The sequence below is a fragment of the Octodon degus genome, unplaced genomic scaffold, assembly GCF_000260255.1.
Source record: "Octodon degus isolate 3935 unplaced genomic scaffold, OctDeg1.0 scaffold00444, whole genome shotgun sequence".
Classification (NCBI taxonomy): Eukaryota; Metazoa; Chordata; class Mammalia; order Rodentia; family Octodontidae; genus Octodon; species Octodon degus.
Genome location: NW_004525020.1, coordinates 238,908 through 262,552, shown reverse-complemented (window position 1 = coordinate 262,552; position 23,645 = coordinate 238,908). Strand labels below are relative to the sequence as shown.

General features: G+C 38.3%; 1 protein-coding gene, 1 non-coding gene and 1 pseudogene across 2 annotated transcripts in view; all 3 read right to left on the bottom strand.

The window, feature by feature from the left end:
* Window positions 1-8,429: 8,429 nt before the first annotated feature.
* Window positions 8,430-23,645, bottom strand: part of Acadm (acyl-CoA dehydrogenase medium chain) — a 28,179-nt gene continuing 12,963 nt past the window's right edge. The window contains exons 7-12 of the mRNA XM_004648572.3: window positions 20,300-20,430; window positions 19,252-19,360; window positions 14,803-14,943; window positions 14,315-14,410; window positions 10,311-10,559; window positions 8,430-9,201 (exon numbers count right to left, since the gene is read on the bottom strand). Of these exons, the coding sequence (XP_004648629.1) occupies window positions 9,130-9,201; window positions 10,311-10,559; window positions 14,315-14,410; window positions 14,803-14,943; window positions 19,252-19,360; window positions 20,300-20,430 (798 nt within the window). The 3' untranslated portion in view covers window positions 8,430-9,129. The remainder of the gene's footprint in view (window positions 9,202-10,310; window positions 10,560-14,314; window positions 14,411-14,802; window positions 14,944-19,251; window positions 19,361-20,299; window positions 20,431-23,645) is intronic.
* LOC111814718 lies at window positions 15,549-15,710 on the bottom strand. The gene has a single exon (XR_002819625.1). It is a non-coding gene; the product is annotated as a U1 spliceosomal RNA (small nuclear RNA).
* Window positions 20,791-22,466, bottom strand: LOC105741327 (annotated as a pseudogene).

Below are 23,645 nucleotides of genomic sequence, written 5' to 3'. Positions count from 1 at the left end.
CTCGTCCAGGATCCCCTTTATTGGGGAATCAATCATAGGAACCAGAGTCTTTGGAAACCATTTCCCCGGGGGAACTTTCTGGCCCTGGGACGGTCTCCAAAAACTCATAAATCCTATCATTCCGACTGACTAGACCGAGCCATTTGAAAGATCCTGCCCGTAAGACATCTGTGTCTGTTCTGTCGGGGCGCCCCCTCTGAGAGTCCTAAGAGGTGCTGGACACAGTGATCACCTCTGGACTCGAATCCTTTCCGTGACGACGGGTTGGAGTCTCAGGTCTGTTTCTGTTTCGTCTTTGTGTGTTTCGGCCAATTGTCGTTTGTCTGTCTGATAACCGTGGGTCAGTCTGCTTTTGCTTCTGTGTCGCCTTTGCAATGTATTCTTGATCATTTCCAGGAATTCTGACGGCGAGCTGCTGACTACGGAGACTTTGTCTCCCCAGGGACTCTCCACACTTTGTGCGAAGTGGAGTGGCCCCGCCTATCAGAGTCCATATGGCCTCCGGAGGGCTCTTTTAATATCTTTCTTGCTTATTAGGTCTGCAGGGTCATATTTGAAAAGCCGGGGCATCTTGATCAAGTCCCATATATTCAAGCATGGATAGATTTATTGCAGGACTCTCCAAAGTGGATGAAAACCTGTCACCATGCCTGGGCATCACACCAACGTGCCTCTGGTATGGTGGCACTGACTGCTGCTCCAGAAAAGGTCCTCAGGGTCCTAAAAGGCCACCTGTGCTGCCCCCGACATCTGAATCCCTGACTCCCCCTCCTTACCCTAAACTGTCCCATCCCTCCCTTAACCTTTCAGCTAGCCCCGACTCCACTCCTCTGAGTCAGCTGCATACCCGTAGCGGACTGCCCTTTTCTCAGACCCCGCCATCTGACCCTGATCTTTTTCCCACCTCAGCACCAGCCCCAGTACTTCCTCTCCGTGAACAATAGGGTGGAGATGACCGCCCTTTCATGTTTTATGTCCCCTTCTCGACTAGTGATTTATATAACTGGAAAAACCAGAACCCCTCTTTCTCTCAGAACCCTCAAAGGCTTATATCTCTTCTGGAATCTGTTTTCTTCACCCATCAGCCCACTTGGGATGATTGCCAACAGCTTTTACAGATCCTCTTTACATCTGAAGAGTGGGAGCAAATCCGAGGGTGTGGACTAAAATCAATTTTGGGCCTAGATGGCCAACCGGCTTCAGATCCTGTATGACTGGAGAAATCCTTCCCTTTGACTCATCCTAACTGGGATTCTAATTCCCATAGAGGTAAGGAGGCTCTCAATCAGTATCGCCAGCTGCTTTTAGGGGCAATCAGGGTGGCATCTAGAAAGCCTATTAATTTGTCTAAAGTTACAGAGGTCAGTCAGGGACCAAATGAGTCTCCAGTGGCGTTCTTAGAGCACCTCCAAGAGGCCTATTGGATATATGCACCGATAGATCTTGAAGCCCCTGAGAACCGCCACACTATGAATATTGCCTTTGTTTCTCAGTCAGCCCCAGACATTAGAAAAAAATTGCAGAAGATTAAAGGATTTGAAGGAAAAGCACTGACAGAGCTGGTAGAGATACCAAAGGTTCTGATTGCCATGGGGGAAAGGACTCCAAAGTTAACAAAAAAGGTCCAAAAATTTTTTTAAAAAGACACCTCTTAAAGAGAACCAATGTGCCTATTGCAAGGAGGAAAGGCATTAAAAACATGAATGTCCAAAAGGAAAAAAGAAAAAAGAAAGCCTGCTCAGGTCTTGATGCAGGAAAAAAAGCTACTAAGCTCATGTTTGACCAGGAGCTCCAACTCGTGGCTCCTCACGTGGTTGAGAGCCTTCTTAGAAGCCCTCCTGACAGATGGCTCTCAAATGGACGGATTGTACAATATCAAGCTTTGCTCTTAGACCCAGCCTGTATTAAGTTCTTGTCCACTACAGCCTTAAACCCAGCCACCTTGTTACCAGATGATGACCCTGAGGCGCCGCTCCATGACTGTCTTGAGGTGCTTGATGCAAAAACAAGCCTGAGAGAGGACCTCACAGACATTCCTATGGATGATCCTGATGCTACCTTGTACACCGATGGAAGTAGTTTTGTCCTAAATGGGGTACATTATGCTGGGGCAGCAGTGGTCACAAAAGACCAAGTGATCTGGGCCCAAGCCTTGGGACATGGGACATCTGCCCAACAGGCAGAGCTCATTGCATTAACCCAGGCCCTCTGCTGGGGACAAAATAAACAGGTAGATCTACACTGACAGCAGGTATGCTTTTGCTATCCTACATGTACATGGAGCTATTTATCAGGAATGAGGTCTGTTAATCACTGGTGGACATAAGATCAAAAATGCTCAAGAGATCCAGGACTTCCTTGCAGCTGTGTAGCTCCCCGAGAAGGTGGCAGTTATCCACTGCCAGGGACATCAAAAGGTAAACTCTCCAGTGGCCTCAGGAAATATTCTGGCAGATGCCACAGCCAAGGAAGTGGCGCAAAAACCAGTGGGGCCGCTCAAGGCACTCTTGCCTGGCCTGCCACCAAAAGTGCTGAATCAGCCCACTTACTCTGATACAGATCTTTTGTTGGCTCAAAGCTTAAAAACCACGCCAACACAGGATGGCTGACAAATGCTGCCGGACAACAGGATTCTCCTTCCTGAGGCACTAGGCCAAGAGCTCATTCAGCAGATACACCAAGAGACTCACTTGGAAGAAAATAAATTGGCTAAACTGTTATGAAAATCCTACTTCATGCCCAAACTGAATCAAATGACTAAGGTAACCAGCTGATGGTGTCCTCACTGTGCCCAGGTAAACCCCAGCAAGATCACTTCTAAACCTGGACAACGCACTAGAGGTATGTCTCCTGGGGAACACTGGGAAATTGATTGCACTAAAATGGGTCCATGAAAAGGAGGATATTACTACCTCCTTGTTTTAGTGGATACCTTTACTGGATGGACAGAGGCCTGTGCCACCCTATCAGAGTCAGTTCTGATAGTGACAAAGAAGTTATTGACAGAGATTATTCCCAGATTTGACCTACCCATTACTATGTGGTCGGACAGTGGTCCAGCTTTTAAGCCAGGTTACCAAAAGTCTGTCCCAGGCCCTAAAATTAAAATGAAAGCAACATTGTGCATATAGGCCTCAGAGTTCACGTCAGGTAGAAAACAATAAATTGAACTCTAAATGAAACCATTTCAAAACTAGGGTTGGAGACTGGCAAAAACTGGGTGAGTCTTCTTCCTTTTGCTTTATTACAAGCCTGCTGTACTCCCTATGTACATGGGATCACTCCCTTTAAATCTATGTATGGTCAGGCATCTCCCTTAATCCCCAAACTGGGGGAGGAAATCCTGACATCCATTTCTAATCAGGAACTTATTAAGTCCTTACAGGCTCTGCAGTCTACCCTACAGGCTACATACTCCCTCTTCTGCCATCAACATTCAAGAGCAGAACAACTTGACAGTCCACTGGCTACAGAACCTGGCTCTCTAGTGTGTATAAAAAATCAGGATCCATCCACATTGGGACCTCGCTGGGTAGGACCTTATCCTGTCATCCTGAGCATGCCCACCTTAGTTAATGTAGCTAAAAAGAGACACTAGATTCATCACACCCACATTAAGCTGGCTGCAATGGGTGACAGCTCAACAAGATGGTCAATCAGAAAGACACCCGATCTACTCAAGGTCAAATTAGTACACCAGGATACAGGCCTGGCCTAACTTTCTTTTCAGTTATTATACATTATGTAATACCTAAATTTCATGTGCTGTTTTAATCTATCAGATAACAGCCATCAGATACAGAATCAGGTAAACATACTAAAAGAGTTAGCTCAAGATATCCATCAAGGTAATAAAGGGGAATTATTTTCAATATCCCCCTGGATAAATAATCTGATAACTGCTCTGATTGGCCCCTGATCATATCTCTTCTGGTTCTGCTCATCAGACCTTGTATGATAAACTGTTTGACTACATATATACAACGAAGAATCTGGATGATAAAGTTAATGGTGTTGAGATCTAACAATGAGCCTCTCACACCCCCGGGCAACTCAAGTTATGAGGTCAAAGATTTGATTCCCAGACAAAACCAATGGGGAATATAAAGGGCTAACAGAGTTCTGTGCCTTACCTGTGGAAAATTATTTAAAAAACCCTTGTGTTTCCTGTTATCTACTCTAAGAAATATATTCTCCCTCTCGGCTCAAGGCTGTTCAACAATAAATTTCTGTACTTTCAGTGGTACAATGCCCCAGGATTGGATTTGCAGTACTACAACAATAATGACAACAAAACCCCCACAAAAATCTATACATATGATTTACATCTATACAGTATTTTTCTTGTTCAGTGCTATATATCTCCTTTGTCTGCACTGCATACCTTACAAAAAGAAGCACACCTATTATTTTGTAAAGGAAAAATGCTTCTCTCAGGATTAGTTCTAGGTTAATTCCTAAAATTAGTTCTACCTTAGGGTGAGGCACAAGATTTTAAGTTCAAGGCCTGATTGAGCTTCATTTTATTATCACCTGAGCCCATGATTGTGTTCAAAGCCTGGATTATGACCTGGAATGATAAATTTCATTAGAATTCATACCTAAATTATTTATCGCCTCCTTTAACATTTTTATTATGTCGTGGAGTAGCATTTCCATGACCCCAAAATACATTTCACTTGTGATGCCATAAATTATAATAATAATAAATGCAAAGAAAAACCAATGACTGTTAACATAAGGTTATCCAGATTCCTTAGATGTTAATATGAAAAATATGGACATTAGAATCAATGAAATATAGTAAATACTTATTTTTGAGGCAGCACACATAAAAACAGGATGTTGCATACTTCAAATTTCACTTTAAATTTCTGTCCTTGCATCTGGGGATGTAACTTAATGTTTAAATGTACCTAAATTGTGTGATATCCTAGGGTTGTTACACACAAACACACACACACACACACACACACACACACACACTCTATGTGGTGATTTCTGATTTCTTTACTCTTCTGCTCTTGACGCAACTCAAGCAAATGAAATCTCATCCACAATCTTGGCATTGCAAGCTTTTATGGTGAAGCAGTTCCTTAATAAAAGGAACTCTGTATAAATGAGGCAGATAATGTAAAAGTAGAATTCTAAAGCCATTTAAGAGAAACTTTGAGGGCCAGCCAAATAGCTCAGTGGATTAAAGCGCCTACAAGCAGGTGCAGGGGCTGGGGGTTTGATCCCTTGGCCTGCCATGCCGGCCCTGCCCGCAGGGCAAGCTGAGACAGCAATTGAGACTGGGTGTGGTGGTACGTGCCTGTAATCCCAGTACTTGGCAGGCTATAAACTGGCAGAGCACTATGAGTCCAATCTAGTAGTATGACTCTGAACACCCTATAGACCCTTCCCTAAAATAAAAAACAATAAATGAAACTTTGAAGATAAATTTGAGTATTGAAAACTATTAATAAAAAGAAAATTGTGTGTTTTATGAAATATAAACATTTTGAAGGTCAGGGTTTTTTTTTAAGCATTTGAAGTTACCTAGATTTTAAGATTTAAATTGGTTGCTGGAAATTTGTTTTGATATATTATTAGTTCTCTCCTTGATCAATGAGTCCAATGTACTATTTGTTCGTTTCTTGGTTTGTTTGTTTGAACACAGATCTTGCTAAATTTCCTAGGTTGATTTTGAATTTGTGGGCTCAGGTGATCCTCTGGTTCTGGCCTCCAGATTACCTGGTACTACAGGTCCACCACACTCAGCTAAATTAAATTCTTGCTATGTTCATTTTACAATTCTATGCATCATGACTTTACCATCATGAAAGTTCTACGAGTTTGGGAGGACATGAACTTAGGACCCACGAGAGAGAGTCAAACTGCATCGCTTGAGAATAGCACTGACAGATCTTAGCCCAAGCCATCTTTGCTTAGTGGCGAGAATGACCCTCACATGGCAAGGACTTTAAATTTTCTTGACCCTGTTTATGTAGGTTTTCTTCTTCCTCATGGCTTTGTGTTTTGATTCTGGTTTAGCCATAGTCCATAAATTCATACTCACTGGGAACAAAACTGCACTTTATCAGAGTCTGCTTGATGATCACTTACGTAATTCAGTTATCATTTCAGTAAGTAATGAGAGAGAAGCTGGATTGTTCCTTTTAGTGTTTTGAGAGCCTTAATAAGTTCAGAATATTTTATTCTTTGATGAGATCTGGACTCCAGGAATTTTACTTTCAGTTTATGGTGGAAATCATAGCTATGAAAATCTGAATGTATGTGCATATCTGTAACTGAGAAAGCTTGCCCACTCATTGAACGTCTATGACATGTTTCCCTACCGTGCAATATACATTAATTAATCTGCCTTATAGAAAGAACTCTGATATGGTTGGCAGAGATAAACAATTCCAGGGAGAGTAGTTCCCAAATTAATGAAGATTTTTAAAAAAATCTTTAATCCAAGCGAAACCTGCTGGGGCAGGCCTGTTATTCTAGCTCCCTGGAAGACTGAGGCAGGATTTTTCTTTCTTTTTTATTTTTGTGTATTTGGTACACAAAATCTACAGTGTCTCACTATGTAGATTGGAATCCTAGTGATTCTTGTTTTCAGCCTCCCAAGTACTGGGATTACAGGCACATGCCACCATGCCCAATCTCAATCTCCTTCTCAGCACGCCCCACAGGTGGCAGGGATTGAACCCCAGATGCTATGCTCTGCCTAAGCAGGCACTTTAGTCTGCTGAGCTACCTGGCCGGCCCACAAAACACTTTCTTTAATGTACATTTTTAAGTTAAAAAAAATCATTCTTATACAAGCTAGCTCAAAAACATCTTTAAAAATCCAGAATTTCAGTATGAAGATGAATCTTGGACAATTCAAACAGATTTAATATTTTGCTTTAAGATAACCAGAAGTCACTAAATATTTTCTGCACTTTAGCAATATTAAGTGTAATATCAACATACTATATAAACTGAATAGTCACACCACGCCCCAAGTTAATGAGTGGAAACTTAATTGCCAGTGTGATGGTATTTGGAGGTGGTGCCTGTGAGAGGAAATTAGGTGGCAAGGGTAGAGCTCTCAAGAATGGGATTAGGGCCCTAATAAGAGGCTAAAGACCCAGTGTGCTTTTTTTTTGTGTGTTAGGAGAGGATACTGCAATAGATGGCTTTAGAAGAGGACCATCACCGGAACTGAACCTTGCTGGCATCCTGATCTTGGAATTCCAGCTTTCAGAACTATGAGCAAGAAATTTTTATAATTGGGGACCAGGGATATAGCTCAGAAGCTATATGCCTGGAAAGTTCAAGGTCCCGAGTTCGATGCCCAGTACCAAAAATAAATAAAAATTCTGTAATTGATAAGCCATCATTTTATGGTATGTTGTTACAGTAGTTCAAACAAAAACATATAGTACCATACCTAACAGTTTTTTTTTATCATTGCTAAAGATTGAACCCAAGGCCTGAAAATGCTAAGCACATACCACTGAGCTAAACCTCCAGTCTTCAAAGTATAAAGCATTTTGAAATAGTTTTTTTCCCTTTATTCAAATTGATAGTGGCAGCTTCCTTAAATATAGATTAAAATTGCCATAGATGTACTATATGTTATAAAAAGCTATGCTTTCCTTTGCTTTACTTTATTTTTTATTGAGAAATAAATGAGACAGTTTCACAGCTGATTAATAGGACAGTTTTGATAATACATTATACATTGTTATCTTCTTAGTGGTTATTCATAGCACAAGCAGATAAGATATTCTATCCAAACAGTTAGTACACCTCTTTCTTCTCATTGAATTAAGCAAAAGTAGCTGTAAACCTATCCTATTTTGTATATATAAATACAAAATGATCTTTCCTTTGTATGCTTTTTTTTTTTGTCCTGTCAGAGGTGAATATTCCATTGGCATCCAAATAGTTGGAATTCAACTAAAGAATCTAACACTGTCTAGCAATCTATAATATCAGTGGGTTATCCTCAGAAGTTACTGACTTGAGCCTTTTACAGCTCATCGTATTAAGATGGCTTTACTTTATATACCTCGTTTTTATACTTTTCTGAGGTCTTCAATAATACAGAAAAAAGGAACAGATAACTTTATGCAGTCCAATTTTATGTATTTAGTACAGGGTCCACCTACACAGATCAGACTCAAATTGATCCTCCTGTTTTCAGTCTCCCAAGTACTGAATTACAGGCATGTGCCACCACACCCAGTCTCAGTCACCAGCTCAGCGTGCTGGGGTGGGGGGCAGGACGGGGCTAGCATGGCCTACTGGGGATTGAACCCCGGTCGCTGTGTTTGCCTAAGCAGGTGCTTTAATCCGCTGAGCTATCTGGCTGGCAGGGCCTGCTTTTCATAGGAGAAAATACATGAAACAATAGAGTCCTAGAAGAAATACAGAAAGCCATACTATTAAGCAGTGACATAATTTAAGTTCCTTTTCAGAATGAAAAAGTCTATTATATACAATAGACCAAAGGTTATCCAGAGACCAACAGTCATATAAAAACAATTTAAGGCAAGTAGTGTTGAAAATAAATTAGTATTTGAAAATAAGGCAAATGAAATGTAGACTCAACACTACAATTTTCAAAAATTCTTTTATTGTGTAAAACTAAAAAAAATTCATTCCAAATTATAAAATACATTCCTTTGATACAATAATATCATTAAGTCTACAAAGTCTTTGGCAAGTTATTTGATAGCATCCAAAATCTACGTTTTCTCACTGAATTTTGGAACATTCTTTGAATTCTAGATGAGCTCACTTTTCTGCCACTAGAAACATCAGAATTCTAAGATATAACTGCGATCTTAAGAGACACAAATGATAGAATTATTTTTTTTAAGTTAGTATCATTCAAGGATAGTGGTATTAAAGACATACTTTTAATGAAACCGAATCTGTTTTGAAAAAGGAAAATCACTGTGTTTGTGTAAAAGTACAAACTACTATCAGAATCAACTGCATAGATTTATGTAGGCATTGGAACAGTGTTGAAGCCTTTTCTCTTTCTGAAGCTCACGTAGTCCCTCAGGTGCTAATTTTTCAAGAATTATGTATGTTTGGCATTCTCCACTGTTTATAATCAATCATCATGTTTTGCAATCTCTAACTTTTATATTTGCCAATATGCTCACGGGCTATAATAAGCCTTTGAATTTGTGCAGTACCTTCATAAATCTGGAAGAAAAACACAAAAGAAGGTTAAACATCTACAGTACACAGACAGCTTGGTTTTTTCAATAGTTTGGATAACAGTGTGAGTTCCCTTGTAGTATTAAACTGAGGCAAACCATGTATACTCTGTAGCCTATAGAGTGAAACTTGTAGGAGTAATAGTTTATTTTCCAAAATTTGGGGTTAGAATCTTCAAAACATGAAAGAGAAGGTTATCTTGTACAAAAATTTGGGAAAATGAAAATTTCATGTTTCCAAAAAATTCATCCAACTTTTTTGAACTGTTCTTACTTAGTTTTAACACCATCTTGTTTTTATTATTACCGTTTTGTTTTTATTAATTCTGGTTTCTTTCCTTTTTCCCTCTTTTGCTGCCTTAGAAACAGTTGTTAAATTCCCTCTCTTCACTTTTCTGTTTTCTCCATTCTTTTGGTTTCTTCAGACAGCATCTCATTAAGTAGTACAGACTGTCCTCCACTTCACTGGAATTACAGGCATGTACCACTCTGCTGGGCTATTTCTTTGTGCTAAATTCTTTCATCTAAGTTTTCCTAACCATCAATTTATTTAGAAGTCAAATATCACTATCTCCTCGTGCTGACTTCTGACTCCAAATCTGATTTCAATACAATGAAGACTGTCAGATGAATCAACACAGAGAAATCTCACATGGCATGAACACCTTGTGGAGGCAACACACGGCCTACCACTAGCTGGCGTTGTTAAAACTCAAGGACGACGGATCTATACACATGACACACGTCTGCACCTCTGACTCTGTAGACCACTCCCTTTGCTGACCTAAACTTAATGAAGAATAACATCCTTTTTTGTTGTTGTTTTACTTTGTTCTGAGACAGGGTCTTGCTATGCAGCTCAGGCTGGCCCTGAACCCATGGTGGCGCTCCTGGCTCCTCAGCGTCTGTATACCAGGACTGCAGGTGTGCACCGCCTGACCCGGCAAGAACAACATGCTTTCATGGGCCAGTTCCAAACCTGGCACAGTCACCTATGGCAGTCATTTATCACTCAGCAGCACTAAATCCCTAATAACCAGAAATTTACTATCATTTATGAATATTCTCATAAGCAAAAGTCCTTTTTAAGCTTACCTGATAGATCTTGGCATCCCTCATTAGTTTTTCTACTGGATATTCTGAATTAAATCCATAGCCTCCAAAAATCTGCACAGCATCAGATGCTGTTTGATTTGCAATATCTCCAGCAAATGCCTTTGCAATAGAGGCGTAAAAGGTATTTCGGCGACCAGAGTCAACTTCCCAAGCTGCTCTCTGGTAACTTAGTCTGGCTAGCTCAACTTTCATTGCCATTTCTGCCAGCAAAAACGACACTCCTTGGTGCTAGAATTAAAACAAAACAGATTAAGGTGTCTAACAACAGAACTTAGAAGTTCTTCTAGGACTGGGCGTTAGGGGTTGAGAAAGGGTATTGTCCTGTAGGTTAGCCCAGGCTGGCCTTTAACTCACAGTGATCCTCCTGCCTCAGCCTCACAAGTGCTAGGATTATAGGCATGTGCCACCAAGCCTTGCTCTTAGGACTGTTTTTTTTTTTTTTTTTTTTTGAATTTTCAATTTTGAACACATTTTAGATTAGCAGAAAAGTTACAATCAGCTTCCTCTAAAGTTAACAAATTACAAATCACAGAGCAATATAATCAAGGACAAAACATTCATACTAGTGCATTTAATCAACTAAACTACAGACTTTACTCAAATTTGGCCAAGTTTTCCACTAATGTCTTTTCTATTCCAAAATTATAATTGAAATTCACTCATTTCTTCATAGTCTGTCCCAGGCTTTTTCCTCAGTCTTTCCTTGTCTTTCTTGACCTTTGTGCCTTTAAAGAACACTGGTCATATTTTGTAAGACTGTCCCTCAATTTGGGCTTATCTACTATGCACTCTGAGGACAAATACCATAAAGCTGTGTCCTTCTGATGTCTGCTGGTCTTTCTTTAGAAAATGGCAATATGTCAGATACTGATATGATGCTCCACCTACTCTAGGGCAGTGGTGGTGAAGCCATGGCACGTGCAGCACAGCAGGCTGTGTCACTGAGAGCTCGAAAGGTGCATGTCCTCGCTGTAGGAGCTCCAAATTAAATGGGAGACATAAATACTTCAGGAAGAATGGTAAGTGTTCATGACTTAGTTAAAATGCATCACAGGATGGAAATATGCTTACCATATATTATAAAGAATTTTCCAAAATTTATTATGGTTACAACTTGGGAAAATATATACGAAAAAGTACCCCAAAATATTCATGGTAATTATCTGGATGGAAGGATTATGGCTTTTACTACTCAATTTATAAATTGTTATAAATGGTTTCACAATACAATGGGCCATATGCTTTAAAATGATTCACATTAGCTAGGTCTGAAGGTGCACACCTATTCTCTTGGTACTCTTAGAGACAAGACAGGATGATGGCAAGTTCAATCCCAGCCTAGTCACTCAGCAACTTAGCAAGACCCTGTCTCAGAATAAACTTAAAAAGCTATGGAGACTTCACTGCAAAGGCCCTGGGTTCAATCTCTAGTGCATCAATGCCTGAATTAGAAATAGAAAAGCATCTTGTAGACATTTGGAAACAATTAATGTTAAGATGATTAGAAACCCACTTCATATAGGAAGCAGTATCAAAATGGATCTGATGACATAGCTGTTGTATAAACCACAAATTATTTGACTTAATATATACAAATATGAATCAGAGGCCATAAAAAACCCCACAAAAATAGAGCTGTTTAACTTCATACATACACTGTATTTGGTAACATAAACCTGATTGTAATGATTTTGAATGTGACGAGTTGCTTCAGACCAGCACACTAATAAGCTCTCCCAGGAGACATAGCTAACCAGTTTGACTAATTCCCATGTGCAACAGGGAGGGTAATGTCCTCCCTTATTTTTCTTACATAAAACATGTGTTTTTCTAAGGGTTAAAAATATTAACACATGGTTATGGCATACAATTATATTCATCATTGGACATTTGTGCATGTATATAACCAACTCCCCTTCCCATTTGTAAAAGTTCTATTTCCAACTTTTTCTTAAATTCTCTAATTGTCTTTTTAAAATCCCTTTTCCCATCTCTTGCTTCCCTTCCTACTTGAAAGAGATCGCCCTACTCCTATTATCTATTTGTTATTTTGCTGTTTATATTTTGGGTTTCTCATATAAGAGAAATAATATATTTAAACTTATGAGTCTGGCTGTCTGGCTTATTTCACTTAATGTTATGGTCCTGAGGTACACATATTTACTTACAAAGGCCTCAAGTTTATCCTTTACAGCAAAGCAGTACTCGAGGTTTCTCTTTTTTTTTTTCCAGGGACTGGGGATTGAACTCAGGACATTATGCTTGCCAGACAGGTGCTTATGCGACTGAGCTATATCCCTGGCCCTACCATGGTGTATAAATATCACATTTTTTAAAATCCATTCATCTAATGATGGTATATATGCTATTTCTAAGATCTGGCTTTGATGCTGTGCTGCTATGAACATAGGTAAACATGCATCACTGCAATATGACTTTAACTAATTTGGGAATATTCCTAGAAGGTGAATAGCTGGGTTGAATGGAATTTCTTCTTTTAGTTTTTTTAAGCATCCTGATCTCCAGTGTGTGGCTGCACTAGCTAACCTTCCCACCAACTTTATGCAGAAGGCTTCTTTTTTCCCCTTAGTCTCGCCAGCATTTTTTATCATTTTATGTCATAATGACAGGCATTCTTTCTGGAGTAAGACGGAAGCTCAGTGCAGTTTTACTTTGTATTTCTCTAATGGCCAGTGAGGTTGAGCTTTCTTTTCATGTATTTATTGACCATTTGTACTTCTTCTGAGAAGTGCCTGGTCATTTCAGTTGCCCATTTTTTGATCTGGTCTTTTATTTTATTTTTTATTTTTTTTTTTGAGTTTTCAATTTGATATGATCCCATTTGTTGAGTCTTGGTATTATTTCTTATGCCACTGGTGTTCTGTTCATAAAGTCTTTGTCTACAACTATGCCTTCAAAAGTTTTACCTATTTTATCTTTCAGAATAATGGTTCTGCTTTAAATTTAGATGTTTGATCCATTTTGATTTTAGTTTAGTAGATGATGAGATATATGGGTCAAGACTCAGTTTTCTGCATGTAGTGATCCAATTTTCCTAGCACTATTTATTAGAGACTATCCTTTCTCCAGTGTTGTGTTTTGGCCCCTTAATGGAGATCAAATAGTTGAATGTGTGTGAGAATGTTTCTGCTTCCTCTATTCTGTTTCACTGATCCACACTTCTGTTTTTGTGCTAGTACCATGCTGTGGCTCTCTCAGCCAAGGATTCTTTCAGAATTGTTTTTCTACATTCTCTCAGGCTTTCACAGAGAGCACACTGGCCAAGCAATGGCCGTGACTCATCCACATGGCTGACACTGACAAAGGTTCTACAATCTGAGGTATAGGATCTCGGGATAAATCCTGAGGGAGTTTCACTGACCTTATCAGACCCAAAAGCTACAACTCTTGTTGCATAGGTCCTGCTTTACCTTGGTCTTAACCATCCAGCAGAAAAGTATAAAAATGAAATACAAGAAGTAAAGCCATGGTGAGCTGTAGGGGACTCAGGTCAACAATTTCTGACATTGGCAGTCAAGTGGAAGACCCAATACTATTATGGGCTACTGGACTCTTTTAGACTATTTTGCTGAGTTTACACACCTATAATATTCAAATAACGGAACTTAACAAAAAAAGGCTATACAGATGAATGTGCATTTTGTATCTGTGTATTCAAAGTGGTTAGGATAGATATATAGCTACATTCTCTTAATGAATAGAATGATTTGTTCTAATGGTGTTTGTAAATAGGATATCAAGTCCGCATCTTGAACAGCAATTAACCACTAAGAAGAATGTATGCAGTGTGTTAATTATTGAAACTGTCCTACCAATTTGATTTGAAACTGTCTCATTGCTATTTGTTTATCAATAAAATTATGGCAAAAAAATTAAAAAAATAAAACTAAAAAAAATAAATAATTTCTAAATATTTTAGTGAAAAGGAATGTTCAACAAAGCAAACACAGTATCAAAATTACCTCCACAAGCAGCTTTCCAAAAGTTTTCCTTTCTAGGGCATACTTGGTAGCTTCATCCAAAGCTCTTTGTGCTAATCCAACAGCACCAGCTGCAACCTAGGATTTTAACATTTTATAAACAAAAGTTCATATTATCTTTAAGATACACAGTAAATAGTTACTTCCTAAGATTAAAGTTAAGGATTATACAAAAGGAAAAAAACCCTATAGCTTAAAGCAAGATGAGTACTAAAGTATGTATTATTTATAAATTAAAGGTAACGTCAGGCAGGGGCTGGAGATGTAAATCTGTGGTAAAAGCATGCTGAGCATATCTGTGGCCCCGGGCTTGGCCCCTAGCATTGGGGGAAAAAACAGTGACAGACATAGGCGCTTATTAAAATAAGCAGATATTTAAAAACATAAGTATACAGTATCAAAATGAAAAAATATTTAATATAATAGATAAGAAAATCCCATAAAGATGATCAATTCCTATTCCTACTTACTGTAGGTCTAGTTCTATCAAAAGCTCCCATTGCAATTTTGAAACCAGCTCCTTCACCAATTAAAACATTTTCTTTAGGCACTTTCACATCTTCAAAGACAATTCCTCTGGTATCTGAACATCGCTGGCCCATGTTTAATTCCTAACAAGAAAATTGCCATATTTTAAGAAACATTTTTGTTACAACAATTTTAGCTTTAGTCATTGTTTTCGGCCTTTATAAGTATCTAAAAGCAGAGACAGTGATCTATGGCCTGTGACACCTGTTTTATACAGAAAAATTCACTAAGACATGGATATGTCTATTTACTTACCTTTTACAGCTACATCCCTGTTACAGTGCAGAACTGAGCAAGCAGTGGACAGACACCATGTCCCTGCCAAGTCTAACATGAGGAATCCAGATCTTTATCAAAAAAGTTTGCCAAACCTTAGTGAAAAGTGTTTCACCAGGTTGCGGAGATAGCTCAGTGATCTAAATGACCGCCTAGGCAAATATGTTAACTCTGGTTCGATTCCCAGTACCAATGCAATGCCAGCCCTGCCCCGGGCCCCCTGAACCAGCCTCCAAGGCTGGGCGTGCCTGTAATCCCGCGCTGGGGGAGGCTGAGGTGGGACAATCACTACAAGTCTGAGCTGCAGAGTGAGACCCTGCACCAAATATGTAAAATTTAAAAAAAAATGTCATAGCTTTCAAATGAACATTAGCCTAAAGGTCTACAAACTGAGGACATTTCTTTTTTTAAAGGGGAGAGTATGAACACAGTCTCCCATTACCACAAATTATGCAGTTCAGTATCCTACATTTGGGGAAATTACAGGGGTCAGCACATCCGGAGTGCAAGGCATAAGCCTCGCCCTGGGAAAAGCACCTTTGTGATCATGGAATCTACCCTGGCAGGTAAGTACTAAGGATACTTCATGAATGTGTGAAAAGAATCTTTTTTACTATGAATGTCAGAAGAAACATTTAACGACCATAATTTGATTTGAGACCTTTACTTTTAGCTTATCTAAAGTAATCTACTGACTAAAAAATAGGTCTTGTTTCCTCTAACTCTGTTGAAATTACGTTAAGGTAGACTTTACATGTAGAAAAATTCACCATTTTTATGCAGTGTCCTTCTATGCAAAGAATAGATTCCAAGAGTCCAACTGGCTGCCTGAAACCCTGGACATTACCAAATCTTTTATGAACGTTTTTCCTACATATACACATCTTTGATCAAATTTAACATATATATTATGCACAGTAAGAGATTAAATACAGTAATTGCATAGATGAGCTATAACAATATACTACAGTAAACATGATCAAAAACTTGGGAATTATTTACTTCTGTAATTTTCCTTTTAGTATGTTCAGACCATGGCTGACATCACAGGTAACTTCCACTGAGGAACAGAACTGTAAGGACTGTGTGCAGTTACATTGCATGTGTATAACCACTACCAAAATCAAGATGCAGAGTATTTCTGCACCTTCAGAAGTTACCTTACTCTGCCTCTATAATCAATTACCTTCCTCTATCTACTTCAGTGATGGTAAACCTTTTATTTTTACTTTTTATTAATCATTTATACTCGTAGTGATTCTCCTGTCTCAGCCTCCCCAGTGCTGGGATTACAGGTGTGTGCCATCATGCCTGGTTTTGGTGGCTGGTACAGCATGCTTGGCTTGCCGGGGCCAGCATGGCATGCAGTACCAGGGATTGAACCCAAGTCCTTGTGCTTACCAGGCAGACACTTAGACTACCGAGCTATCTCCCCAGCCCAACAGCCAGGCTTTTAATAACCAGGATGAGAAACGGTGCAATGAAAACATAGAGGTATATATTACTTTAATATGGTTTTAATATGAATAGCCTACTTCTAGATTTGAAGAAATGGTTATAGTAGTAGCTCCAGTCAGGAAGAAACTACCCCTTATTTTGCCTTTATAAATTAATAAACTCCAGTGCTGTGATAGCTAACTTGTGTCAGCTTGAGTAAGGAATGCCCAACCGATTGCTTAGCACAGTTCTGGATTTGACTGAATGGATTTACTGAAGATGCAAGACCCATGCTGGGGCGAGCATCACCGACCATGAGCTTATAGCCTGGACAGAATAAAGAAAGGCAGGCAGGAGGATGGCTGCTGCTTCTGCCTCACGCCTGCTCTGCCATGGACTGTTTCTCCCCTGCAGTGCCCCTCTACCATGCTGAACTGCCTTGGGGCCGGCTCACTATGCACTGAAACTTCTACAAACTGAGCTAAAATAAACTCTTCCTCTTCTAACCTGTGGGTTTCGAATATTTTGTCCCAGCAATGAAAAAGTAAATAAGATAAGTAATTTAGATTACCTGTCAGGTAAAATGAAAAACATTATAAAACAGGGGCTGGGGAGACAGCTTGGTGGTCTAAGTGTCTGGCAAGTGCAAAGACCCAGGTTTGATCCCTGGAACAGCATTCTGCGCAGGCCCCAGAATTCTGGGAGTGCCTTGCTGGCCACCAAAACCTGGTGTGGTGGTGCGTGCCTGCAAATCTCAGCACCAGGGAGGCTGAGACAGGAGGATCACTACTAGTTCAAGCTACACAGTGAGACCCTGTATCAAAAAAATAAATAAAAATTTAAAACATAACATTACAAAACAAAATAGTATTTAACCTGTTTCTCTTTTACCCTCAAGTCTCACAATTAAAGCCAAAATGCTTCCTAGATTCTTCCCAAACCATATCATTTCTAAAATATAAGACATTTTGAAGACATTAAGTTTCATATTTGTAAATGGCCACTTCTTTCAAAAAAAGGTTTAAAGAGGCTTAACTGTATATAATTGTCTGTTCCTTTCACTAAAAAGTTTTGCAGTTTAGAGAATTTTTTCTGCTTTGCTTAATACACTACTCCCAATACTTAGAAGAGTATCTAGTATATAATATGTACTTATTAATAAATATTTACTGAATTAAAATGTAAGAAAAATAAATAAAAATACAGACAAAGTAGTCAGGAGTCGGCATAAGCTGCTAATTCCTTTATGCCTTCTACTGATGCACCACACATCTGGCCCTGAAATTGCTAGCCACCAGCGCCAGGAAGGAAACAGGACCTGGTATACAAAGACCAGTGTCTTGGGAGACACACAGCAGTGCCGGTGCTTACATTTTGTTATATAAACAATATCATTAGATTTATTTGTAAAATGCAGCCCTCCTTTATATCTCTTAAAATTGTGTTTTTAAAATATAGCACAATAACATCAGACGCTGCACAAGTAAAGTTTTTACACCTTATTACTAACCACCATTCTGCCTCTAAAATTGTGACCTTAAGTAAATCATTTAGTGAGATCTTGCTTTCATTATTCTATGACTAGACTGACGTAAATAACATACAGAGTATCTTCTAACTTTAACATTCCATGACTGTTATGGTTTAGACTGAGGTAACAAAGAAGGTGACTAAAACAATGACCTAACAGAAGTTACCCTTTTTATGTACGTCAGCAATACTCATCTTAGGCTTGGATGCAACAGAAGAGATTCCAGTGGGATTCTCCAAATGTGTAAGACTGGTTTTGAAATATATTTGGTCAACTCAAGGAGTGTTTCCAGTTCAGCCCACACAAACCTATTCTACTCAGATAATCTGTGCCTCTCATCACCTAAGAAGAAAACATTCCTGTAATCTTTGGTAACTGTTAATTATCTTCAATTTCTCCTTTGCCTCAGGCATAGAGATGCAAACACTAGTAGGTGTTTTTAAATTCATTTTTCAAAGTCTTACAACTATAAACCTGAATCCCTCTTTCTAATCTCAAAAGCATAATCTTAAACCATGTTTTTTTAAACTCTCACTAGAAATACTTTATTATTTTATGTTTTCGCTTTCTCACATTTTAAACTCTTTAGTCTATGCTAAGTGCTAAATTATCTCTACATATTAAGGCTACAAAGTGTGTTAAATAACCTTTTCTTACTTAAATAAAATTCCAGGCTGTCATTCTCATTTTTCTCAGATATAGATGGCTCTCTCAAAATGTATGATTTTTGTTGATCCATTTATCTCACTGTTTAATTCATGAAATGGAAAAACTGTCACGTAGCCTACAAAAAGTTTGCTATGAAGATTCAACCAGAAATAGTGGGAGAGTCCTCTGAATTATCTGAAACTCCACTACTGGGAAGGTAATCTAAATAATAGTTTGATTTCTATCTCACGCTACCTCACAGCTATTATTAGCATCCCCTATGGGTAGGTACTATAAAGGACCGATCTTTCAAAATTATTATTTTGCTCAATTTAAAATTTCAGCAGTATATAATCTATTTCACCTGCTATCAAAATGCAGCTTTATTTTTATTCCAACTAAATGAAATATTTTATTTAAAAGATGCTTAAATAATAATTTTGATATTTAGTTAAAAATCACACTTGAGGCCTTAATCACTGTTAAATACACATCTTACCTTTTTTCCAATCTGTATTCCCGGGCTACTTGCTTCCACAATAAATCCAGTAAAAGCTTTACTTGCAGGAGTTTTGGGATCTGGATCAGAACGTGCCAATAAAAAGTACCTGGCACACACACACACACATACAGGACGATGGTGACAACCAAAGTAACTGCAACCTCAGTGAGTCTTCCCAATGCCCCAATTACTGTTACTTCCATTTTACAGACAAGAAAAATAAACAATCAAACTTGTTGTCCACCACATACCTATCATTTGGCAGAACTAGTCTTTCAGCTCAGGTCTACTCCCTAACTCTTCTGGAACTTAACCTCCGGTAGCATGAATTACAGGTAAAAATTCTTTATATTTTGTAATGTATGATGAGAAAAACACGTGCAAGTTTGAAAGAGCATTGTTTTCTTTCCCCAAACCAAGATTACTTAAGAGAAAGATATCTGAGAAAAATAGCAAACAAGGCTGCTTATGAATAGGAACACTGTGTTCTGAACTTTATGTTTTGATTATGGCCTCTTTCTGCAGCAAAGGCAGAGTATTTGTATGACTGAGTTATTAGGCGCTTTTGCTGGTTTTTACCTCCAGGAGGATTTTTGTTCAGAAAACAGTGGGGGGGGGGGATTGGTGGTGGTGGTGGAGGACAGTAGCAGCGTACAGGCTTAACATGTGAAAGGTACTAGATTCAATCTCAGGCAGCACTAGGAAAAAAAGCATGATGCTCCTTACACAATAAATGTATTTCCTATGTTTAAAATTAACAAATTATTGAATCGAATATAATAGTAAAACATTGAAAAGTTTTTTCTATTTTCATATATTACTTAATTTATCTATGTGAAGAGTCCTGAGGATTTTTATTTTATTTTACAAATTACTTATTAGAATTAATTATTTAAGGGGCTTAAAAATAGTTCTTGAAAATCACAGAAGTACCTATAATCTTAGAACATTCTCTTCATGAACATGGCTTATTTTAATTGTGGTTGAAAAATAAGAAAGATACTCAACATAAAATTAAGAAATAGAGATATTTTCAAAATCATACCAATTAGCTTTTCCTCCATTAGTTATCCACATCTTCTGACCATTAATAATGTACTCATCTCCTTTTTTTTCTGCTTTTGTCTTTATGCCAGCTACATCAGAGCCTGCTCCAGGTTCTGTTACACAGTAGGCCTTAAATAGAAGGAAATTACAAAAAATTAAATATTAAGTGTTAAATTTTGAATTTTTGGAAACTATTTTTTTGGGTTTTAACTCTTTATACCGGGCACACTAAACAAATGTTCTACTACTGAGCTACACTCCCAATCTCTATATTCTAGTTTTGAAGTCAACACTTAAAATATTTAAAAACTACTACAATTAAAATTTTCTTTAAAAATTATAAAGTTCAAATGTAAAAACATTTCATATGTAAATCAAGCTATATCAAAAATTAAAATGCTAGGTATCTGCAAACAAGTTCATTCAATTCATTCTAAATTATACTAACCAAAATATCCACTGAGTACCTACAATGTATGAGGCTATCAACTAGGACATGGAGAAACCCGAGCTGAAAGACATCTTGTCCTAGAGATTTTCACAATGTTAACAGTAAAGAAAAATAACTATATTGTAATGCTAGCCTAAGTGGGAAAGGTACATAGGAGAAACTCAAGAAACTTTCAGAAATGGTGCATGAATTAATTCTCAGACAGAAGAGAGATTCTTTGAGGAGGACAAAAGAGAAGAAAAAGGTATTACGGGCAGAGATAGAGCATATTCAGTGATACTAAGGAATAGGGTTACTGAACATTTATTTATAAGGTTGAAAAGTACCAGAGTTCTATAATACATTAATACTGTACAAGTAATGGAACAGTAGGTTATGATTCTGGAAAAAAAGAACAAATGACAAAGAAGTCACATCACATTAAGGATTTAAAACTTTCTACTTATGGCTGGCCGGATACCTCAACAGACTAAAGCCCCTGCTCAGGCAGAGCACAGTGGCTGGGGTTCGATCCCTGATGGGATATGCTATGCCGGCCCCACTCTCAGGGTGTGCTGAGACACCATCTGAGATTGGGCATGGTGGCGTATGCCTGTAATCCCAGCACTTGGGAGGCTGAACACAGGAGAATCACTACGAGTCCAATCTATGTAGTGCAACCCTGTAGACCCTGTCCAAAAATACTGAAAACAAACAACTTTCTACTTAACTAGAAGTGATTTATTTCTTAGGTTGCTCAGAATGATGGTGTCTCAAACTAGTTTATAACCCATAGATTTTGTTTTGGTGAATGTTTAAAAACAAAACAAAAACCATTTATATAAGTGTTTTATTTATACACAAACAAAAACCTCAGGAAGGTCTTTAAACATGTGAACTAAAAAATGAGTTCTGATTTTGACTGTGGACAATTCCCTTCAACATTTAGAAAAGCAGAGGAAATATATCAAGCTATCTAATGCTCTTTTCCAATAAAGGAAGCAACCACAAAAGCTTTATTTGTTCAAAGTAAACAGTGCTACAGCTGCAAAACAAAACCCAACAACTCCTCCACATACATCTTTCAAAACTGGCATATTAAACTTGATTTTCATTAGAATGCTGTTTTCCACACTAGTAAATCAAAACACACACACACACACACACACACACACACACACACACACACACAGGAGTAGCTTCTGGATAAGAATGCCAAGTTAGTGTCTCTTCATAAATAGCAGTTACAGTTTGAGGACACTTCATATTTGCCTGCTTTGTCAGTATGTGAGCCCCATCTGAATCCTTCCATTTCATGAGAAACATCAGTTCTCCACTACTATCTGCAACACAAATTATTCACTCAGGATCAAGACCTCTGGCAAAGCCTTTAGGTTTGTCAGGAGCATCTTTTTTTTTTCTTTGATTTGTTGTCATCAGATTCACTGTTTGATAAAGATTTTCTTTTTGTACCATCTTTTGCTTTATCAGCTTTTTAAGAAGTAAGAAATGCTTCAATTTACTCTGGACAACTTAAATTTTCTTCAGGTTCCCATGTATTGTTAGCATCTGTAAATCCCTGCCACTTCAGAAAATACTCCACCTTCCCACTTACTACATGGCGGTCCAGTACTTTTTCCACCACAAATTCTTCAGATTCTGCTTTCTCACTGTTTTTACTTTTTCCATTTTGTTTCTTTTTCATTTTTTGCAATGTAGTTTTATTGGAGGCCATTTTTGTTGCAGACTTGAAGAGCTACTATTCACTGCCTCAGATGCCTAGGTCATGGGCCTGCAGCGTCTCAGCCTGTGCTCCACTCGCACCCGTGAGCATGGGCTAGGGTGCTGCACGGCTTTTTTTCCTTTTGAGACAGGCTTTTACTATGTAGTTCAGGCTGCTTTTTTTTTTTTTATTTTTATTTATTTGTGTGTGTGTGTGTGTGTGTGTGTGTGTGGCCAGCTCAGCCCACCAGGGGGCGTGGCTGGCTGGCATGTGGGGCTGGGGGATTGAACCCTGGTCCCTGTGCTTTGCTAAGCTTGTTCTAAGTAGGTGCTTTAGACCACTGAGCCATCTCACCAGCCCCTCAGGCTGGTTTTGAATCAATTTTGTAGTCTGGGCTACACTTGAACTCACAGAGATCTGACTGTCTCAGCCTCTGGAGTGCTGGGATTACAGGAGTGTGCCACCACAGCAGGCCAACACTGAGAATGTTTGACCTATACTACTTGTTGAGTAATTAGCAATTATCAAAAATACGTATAAATGTATTAAGCAGTTTTCCTAATCTTAAGGTATCTGAAATAAATGAAAAACATTTCAATTATGACTTTGACCTCTTAGGTAAATTTTCACAATTTTTTTTTTTTTTTTTTTTTTGCAGAACCGGGGATTGAACTCAGGCCCTTGCGCTTGCCAGAGAAGCATTTATTCCCTTGAGCCATCTCCCCAGCCCCTACTTTTTTTTTTTATTTTTTATTTTATTTTTTTATTTTTTTAATTTTCACAATTAAGTTTAAAATTAATAATCTATTCTACTACAATCATACCTTGATTAAACTGTTGACTAAAAACCAATAAAAATTTTTAGGAAAATAAGAGCTTCAGAACAGACTTTATAATATATACCAATATCCTTTTCAAAAAATCCAGTTTAAACATTTATTAAATTGCCAGGAGTGGTTATGTATACCTACAATTCTAGCACTCAGAGGCTGAGGCAGGAGGGTTACAAGCTCAAGCCTAGCCTGGGCAATTCAGTGAGACCGTGAATTAAAACATTAAAAGAGAACTGGGCATGTAGGTCAGTGTGAAGCCTCTGGGTTCAATCCCTAACACCACCAAAAGAAAATGGAAAAAAAAAACCAAAAAAAGGAATTCATTGACTTTCTTTCAATGCTATTGTTTCATGGTTCA